This window comes from Limulus polyphemus, unplaced genomic scaffold, assembly GCF_000517525.1.
Source record: "Limulus polyphemus unplaced genomic scaffold, Limulus_polyphemus-2.1.2 Scaffold361, whole genome shotgun sequence".
NCBI lineage: Eukaryota > Metazoa > Arthropoda > Merostomata > Xiphosura > Limulidae > Limulus > Limulus polyphemus.
Window position 1 is genome coordinate 371521 of NW_013665971.1, and position 8351 is coordinate 379871.

Here is an 8351-nt window from a genome sequence, read left to right on the forward strand (position 1 = left end):
TTTTTCATTTGTAATAAAGTTTTGTGTGTTTGTTGGGTTATTTGGGATGGCTTTGAATTTCTTTTTCTCGGAAAGGATGTCGTTCATTTTGTCGATGAATTCTGAATTGTTCATGATGACAGTGGTGTTGCCTTTATCAGCTTTTAGAATTTTAATGTTGGTGTCCTGTTTAAGATTGGAAATGGATTTGATCTCGTTACTTGTGAGGTTACTTTTCAGTTTACGGAATTGGTTGACTATATTAACAGTCTTGTTTGAGAATTCTTTGAAAAAGTTATTTAAAATACAGTTTTTGGGAACTTTGGGAAACCACATTTTGTTGTAGTTACCTGTGATAAAAGTCTGTTGGTTGATGTCATGGATTTCTTCTTTCTGTAGTTGGAGGATATTTGAGGTAGAGGTGGTCTTTTGTTCTTTTATGTAGCGGGTCACTAGTCTTCTGGCTAGATCTTCTAGACACGCCTTGAACTCTAGGCATGGAGTTGTTTTGTGGTTGTACATGGTTGTACATTTGCTGTTATGTTAAACTTATATTAAAGTTTTTCTTCATTACCCATTCAAGCCGTCTCCAGCCATTTTTACCTATGTTTTTAAGCTGTGTTGAGGATCATGAATTTTATTTATCAAATGTTATAATAATCATGTTCTGTTAGATTATATAATTAAAAGTTTTTATACTTTTTGTTCTGCTCTTTTACTTTACAATAACAAAAAATAATCACACAGATGTAATGGTTTCTAAGAAAATTAATGTTTATGTAAAAGTTATAAGACTACGTAATTAAATTGTCCAGTTGCTGGTATTTAATTACTTAAGCACAACATATTGTTATACTGCTACTAAATGTAACAAATTTAGTATGGTGTGTAACTGTGAAGGTTCTTACACTTTAAGGATATTATGCTTATATTGTGATAATATAAACATATTAAGTGTTGGGAAAAATTAAATGTTTCATGACAATATATATATATATATACTCCAAGGTTATAGACCATAGAAATTAACAACCTAGCTCTGGTTCCAAACACAAAGTTTAGTTGATAAATAAAAAATTAGTTTTGTATAAATATTTTTTATTAATATTGAGGTTAGTTTGTCATGTTCTTGCATCAACTTCAAGAAGTAATACTCACTGTGTACAGGTTCAAAATTTTACCGTGACAAAAAAAATGGATGAAGCAAATCTGTCATTGTCATATATCATGTATGATATTCATTACACCACCTTGAAAGTAGGTAACAGTACAGTTAGTGCACAAAAACTGACTGAGGGGCTTTCATTGCTAAATTTATTTTATCTAAGTAAGACCTGTTCCGGTTTATTTATTGTTTTAACTAATATGTGAGCTACAGTTCTTTTTTTATTTATTGAGTATGTTATTTTGCTTCATGAGCGGTTGATTAATAGTGAACAAATTTAAGACATTTTGAATGGCTGTTCTTTGGACAACCATTAACCATACTTTATTTGTTCTGCATAAAAAAGGTTGTCCTTCCATGAGTAAAAAGAAATTGATCTCAGTATCGTAAGGATACACACAAACATACAAACAAAAACATGATCAAAAGCTTATATCAAATGTCTGATCAACATCAAGTACTTTATTAAGGTAAACACTGTTACATTGTTGACACAACATTGTGTATTCACTCATGTCTCATCAAACAACTTGGGCTTATACCTCGGAAATACTGTGAAAAAAATCATTGATACAAATCAACTGTTCTGTTTTGACAGTTTGAATAATTACAATAAACAAACCAGCTCAGGTAACGTGGTGAGATATGATAGTGGGATCACTATTGGAACCCCTCAAAAATACTACAGCAAAATTAACACAATAACTTGCTAAATATTATGTACTAAGTGTTTGGAATATTTGCTTCTCTACTATCCTAAGCATTACTCTAATGTGGGTGCATTATGCTTACTGTACACAGAAAACAAGGCTTTGTTAACATTGAAAAAAGTCTGCAAAAAATTGCTGTTTTGCTTATTTATATTTTCATGCATGTTGTATCCATTCCTATCATACAATTGTTATAGGACAGGGATTAATGCAAGGGTTTTGTTAGTCACTACCATAACACAAACATATTTGCCGCAGTAGCAGTTATCTTTTTCCAAAATAAGCTCAACTTTTTGTGCACTCAAAGCCCACATATTTGTTTTAGCTCAATACCAGAGACGTTTCATCTGTATCAATGTATTTTAACTGAAAGACATTAATAATTTTTTCACCCCTTCAATGGAACCATCAACTTCCACCCAAGAAAACTAATCACACAGTAAGTGTAGCAATCATCAGTTGCATTTGGTTGAACTAACACATGACATTTTGAATAGGGATGTTACTAATGTGGAGATTTCTTCCATGGTTTAGGGGATTTCCCCCCACACTATTACAGGTACCTTGGAAGGCAGGCTGTGAATTAAGCCTTGTGGTACATCATATGTAGCTAGAGGTAGAGTGTTTCTGGAGATTTCCATGCCAGTTTGGACTCGTGGTGTGAAGTACGTACATCAGAAATAAAAAGCACTGCGTGTGTGTATGTTTGGAAGTTGCAGAGCCATTCAATATGAACATGAGAATAACACAGGAATTATCACTTTGTTGATAATATTTTCCAATTGCATCTCCCTGGTTCAATGCTGAAATGCTCGTGCAAGTATTTACAGCTTTGAAGTCTGAAATAATTTGATTGTTTGAAGGACAACCTCGTTCACTGATTGATGTGTAGAAAAATATTTATTTATTGAGAAGTTCAATGGTTTACTATAATGTCTAGCAAGTATTTGTGAAGAATTAAATACAAGTTGTCATTTTGAGTATTTACTTTTGGTAGCATTTCAAAGAAATGTGACAGCTATACTATTAATGTCGCTTTTTTTTTAATATTTAGATTCTGACTTTCATTATGAAGTAATATTTTATTAATCATTTCACAATTTTCTAAATCCTCAACAAAAGTAATTTATGTATGTATGAACTTAACTTCTCCCAAGCATTAATTTCATTTTCATCTTTTGCATAATAAATAGTCCAATGATATATTGTGATTGTTTAGTAATTAAAAAGGGGGAAATTAAGTGTTTGTTTTGGTTTATTCTTTGAAATGAAAATAATTATCTAGTGCATAATAAATAAAAATGTAATGTTAAAATAAATTTTGCTTCCTTAAACATCCAGCTTATTTAGTAGTGGTTATCCAAAAAGTTATAAATTCTATCTCTAAGAGTCGAAAGTGGAAAGAGATGTAGCTGGAAACTGTCCTTGCTTTCCTCCGTGTGAAGCTTGAATAATCAGTTCTTGTTTATAAGTTTTAAATTCTTTGTGACCTACTTTATAATAGTTTTTTTATCAAAAGTTTGAAAAGATTTAACATTTTATAATTTAAACATTTATTTTTGTTATACTTTTTCAAAAGTGCATATAGTTACTTTGGTTTTACAAATATAAAAAGCGAAGTTAATGTTTATGATCTAACTTACTATTTGCATATGAACATAATTAAAAAGCTAATATTAGATTGAGCTGTCTGGTACTCCTTGTGGATTCATGTTTTCAAGTATCTTGATTATGTATTTTTGTAGCTGTTAGACTATAATGCAGAGTTTGTGGAGAAAAATACTGACAAAAAAGCTCGACCTGAAGCTAGTTATTACAGGCCTCGGTTCGGAGGGAACATCGTGAATTTAGGAATAACATCATCATGTTCTGTACTAGATGGTATGATTTAAAATTTTTAAATAAATGACATTTATCTTGGTTATTTGTAATAATAAGTGTAGTTTTTTTTTCTATTTAGTTTTTTATTACTTGTTTTAATTAGGTATTTTGCATGCTACGTACCATATAAAACTAGCAAAAATAATAGTTAAAATGTGAGATCCAGTGTTAACAGATTGTCATTGATTATGTGAAACTAATAATGTACATTTTGCTGACACTCCATGAAGTTTGTGGGAGTATTTTTTAGTTCTTTATTTTTATAGTACATATTCTTTATATATATATATTCTTCACTGCATTATAAACATGTTCATAAGTACTTCCAATATTATGAGCCTGAAATTAATGTAGTTGGTTCAGCTATGAAACTGTTATTAACATAATCTCTTCCTCAACAAGAGGCATCTTGGTGGCAGGGATCAGACTTAAAAACCTGGAATTTATCCAATTTTGGTAGCATACAAAGAGATATAATGATTACACTGTATAATTTCCAAATCGGACAAAACTTGACTGAGTTATGATGGCTATATCATCAGTAGAAACCCCATAGTACTTCTTGATATGTAACCGACAGATTCATTATGTGAAACTTCTTCTTAGCCCATTGTTGAACCGGTTTTTTTAGAACAGAGCCCAATAGATCTTTAGAAATTAAAAATACCACCCAGACCACTTTATTCACAACAATTTTCTGATTTGTAAGTATGCATACAATCATGACCCTGTACTTTTTCTTTCACCATAGAATAAAATATCATCAGTTAAACAATCTTTTTCTGTTTCTCATTTATTTACACAAGTTGATACGCTGAATGAAAGAAAGGTTAAAAAACAAGGTCCATTTCTTTATGGACTGTACATCACCAAACGGTTGCTAACAGCACTCTATGCACAGAGCTAATACACTCTTTGTGCTTCTCAGAATGATATGCCACGTGACTCCCTGTTAGTACTGCACTGTGTATTAGCTCATTGTTTGGGGAGATTGCCGAAGAGTGCATGACAACAGAGCAATTGGAAATTTGGAATGTCCTATTACTTTCTAGTAGGGTGATTATCAATTGTTTGAATTGCACATGTCACTGTTGGAGATGTCACTATAAGTTGGAAGTGGTAAACAGGTATATACAAATACTTACAAAATAACCTATTGGACAGGTATGGAACATTCCGTTTCATCATTTGACAGTCTCGTTATTTATTAATATGTGTAGTACAAGGAAGTTAACTTAGTTAGTTGTGGCTCAACAAATGTGAATGCTGATTGGTTGGATTTCTTCTGAATGAAAAAACTAGAGATTTTAGGTTTTTCGAGTAGGTAGCAAATGGTTGATAAACAAGAATCACAAAGTTGGGGAATTGTCATAACCGACTGCCTGTTGCACCTGTAACTAACTTTATCGAGGGTAAAAGCTAACATTTTGTGATTTTAGACAAATGTCAAAAGACAGTGTAAAGTGCTGAGATTTGAAACACGTTCAATGAAAGCATGTGTGTCAAGCCAAGAAGTGATAAATTTTAAATAATTCAACCAGCACGATGTGGGTCTTCTTTATCACAATGCATTAAAGTTTGTCATTTCTTTTTTCAAGGCTGGAAAGCTGATCATCACATATGCAATAAAATACAGTGAGGAGCATTTTTAACCCTATTGCCACGGGTATCCTTTACTGTGCATGTCATGAGCTTTTAGTGACTTACATTCAAAATTTAATTAAACTGCATTTTGTTTATGTTATACCAATTAGTATAGAAAAAAAGTGTAATTTAGATTTATTTCCTAATTTTATGATGGTTACAAGGTCGGTCAAATTGACCAACCTTTTATAGAGTTAAGGCAGAGAAAATAACAGATAAGGTATAAAGTTTTACTGAAAACAAACATTTGAAATCTATTAGGAGGTTTTAGAGATTACACAAATGAAATTTGAGATTTTTGAGATGAAGAAAAGTATTTTAATCTTAACATGAAAATAACTTTGCACATGTACTAGTAAAAAAACAACTTGATATATTCACAAACAATTCTTTTTTTTTTAGTTTATTAAAAATATTTCATTAAAAATATATTTTGTATGTGAAAGACTTATAATGTTTACTGAAAGTCTGCCAAATTTTGTGAAGATATACATACTATATTAAAATTTAGTAGTATCAAAACTATAAAGAGTTTAAATGAGTACAAAGAGGTCACGTGGTCAGTCAAATCGATCGAGTCCGGTTGAGAGAGTTAATAAGGCCAATTTAAGAGAAAATATTTGGGTAACTGTTTTGAAGATTCCTCTCTCTTTATGAATGAAACTTTCAAATGCTGTCACTTTATCTGATCTTTGGTTAGAATACTTCGTTTGGTTTAAAAATTGGTTTAGTTAAAAAGGTGTAGAGTGATAGCAAAAGTCTTTGAACTTATGGCTCAAGTGAATGATGAATTTAGACAATGAACCTCAAAAATTTGTTTGTCTCTCACAACAGTCACATATATTAATCATGCACTAGTCTCAAGATCAGTCCCCATTTTTATTTTTCACTCATTCCATTACAAAAACCAAAAGAGATTGATTTTTTTGGCATGGTTCATTTATTAATAACTTCAACCATTTCAAATTTAATGAAACTTCAAAGTACATTCTCTGTAGTTGTGAAAATGTTTAAGGTTAAACTCTCAACAATATTACACAATGACATCATCAAATTATAAACTGTGCTATAATAATCGGCTGTCGGTGATTTCTAATTGTGACATGATCGCTAAAACACAACAGCAGATAGCTCTAAGCCCTGCTGACCATGACTGGGACTGCTACTTTTTGGCATGTTATCACCAATCCCAATTCTTCCTTTAGTTACCCATATATGCAAGGTTCTGAGATGTTTGACTTGCAACCTGTTGCTGTGGATGAGATCGCAATGGACATTTTGATGGCATTCAAAAATAGGTTTGATGTTGAGAAGAGCAGTAATGATAGTAGTATTAGTTTTCTACCAGATTAAAAGATCAGGAACAGACAACGAAGAAAGGTTGCATAACTTGATTTGTGAATCAGAAAAAAGAGATAACCAATTGGTGTGTGTGTCCATTGCTGGCAAGGTGATGTGGCTACTCAAAAACCTTAATTTGAATTTAAAACTTGTGGCAGGAATTTAGGTTTAAAAATCTTTTAAGCTTTGGTGAAAATTTTGTGACCTGTAAGACAACTTGGGATGATCAGAAATACTTTGTTTCTCTTCACCCCGCACGATCAAGAAGTTAAAGCCAAATGAATTTTGATTAAGCCACTGGGCTTAAAATTATTGAAACGAAAATGGGAGAGATGTTGTGAGGCAAGAAGAAATGCGGAACATGCTGACCCAAGCATGCCGAGAAAATCATGAAGACACCTTTTGGTAGTCGGGTTTGAATCACGTGTGTCTGTCGATGCACATGACAGTGATGTCAGGCAGAGTGAGTAGTTGTCAAGTGGAAAAGGGATTAACAGACCAAGTATGCGAGTTTCAGTTTTGAATAGTTGTCAATATGAAGTTATGTGATTGAAAGAAAAGAAAACTTTATAAAATTAAAATGATAATAAGTTGAAACTGAGTCAGGTAGACTTGTGAGAGTAATGGCCCTTTTTAGGTGGCTGGTATAACTTATTCAATGTCCTTGTTAATTTGGATGGAGGGGAAATGGAATGCCCAGAGAAAACCTGCTTTCACGGGGTAAGCCCCAATTGATCTACCTGATCTGTGCCTAAGATGTGGAACTGAAAAGGAAATTATTGATTAGTATATGTATATGGTTAAACACTATTTATATAGTTAAGAGGCAGATTTTGTTAAACAAGACCGATGTCTGTAGGTTTATATTCTTCTTTAACAAAATCTGCCTACAAGAAAATCTGTCACCAAAGTACACCAACATAGTTAAGAGGAGAGACGTATGTTTGCCATGTGGATGGTGTGGCTGCAAGGTTGGGAAAGGTACTTGTTTGGCTGTTTCTTTTTAGTGCTGTTTTGTAGAATTTTTGAGCTAATGTATTAATGTAATCCTTAACACTTTCAACACGAGGTTGGTCAGTGTGACGACCTCTTAACCATTTTGTGCTTGTTATAGTTTTCATGCTATAACTTTAAATTAGTAAGTGAACGTTAATAAAATTTGGCAGATTATCGGTAAACATTACAATGCTTTCATATGCAAAATATCTAATTTTTTTATTAAGTTGTAAGGTTTGTAAAGCATGTTTCTCTCATGCCTTTGTTTTTCACATCTTGCCTATCTATCATGCAAAGTAATTTTAAGATTAAAAATACTTTTATGCATCAGAAAATTTTGAAATTTCGTATGCGAAATCTTTATAATGTTATCAAAGGTATCTTAAGAAAAACTTTATATTTTATCTGTTATTTTTAGTAATTAATCTCTGTATGGGTTCAGTAGATTTGAACGATCTCGCAACCACCATAAAAAGTTAGGAAATAAAAATAAATTATGCCTCTTTCATTCTAGAATGACAACAAATTATAACACGAAAACATGAATGTTTAGACTAAATACCTTAAATCTCATAACATTATATATTTATATATTTTTATTATTTTTATTATATTGTCCTTTTACCTGTACCTGG

At 31.8% G+C, this 8351-nt stretch overlaps 1 protein-coding gene across 2 annotated transcripts in view; it reads left to right on the forward strand.

Annotated features, from left to right (window-relative positions):
* The window catches only part of LOC106457688, a 35630-nt gene that overhangs the window by 12850 nt on the left and 14429 nt on the right, over nucleotides 1-8351 (forward strand). For both annotated transcript variants that reach the window (XM_013917128.2, XM_013917129.2), the window contains exon 3: nucleotides 3600-3735. In XM_013917128.2, coding sequence (XP_013772582.1) covers nucleotides 3600-3735 — 136 coding nt within the window. The remainder of the gene's footprint in view (nucleotides 1-3599; nucleotides 3736-8351) is intronic.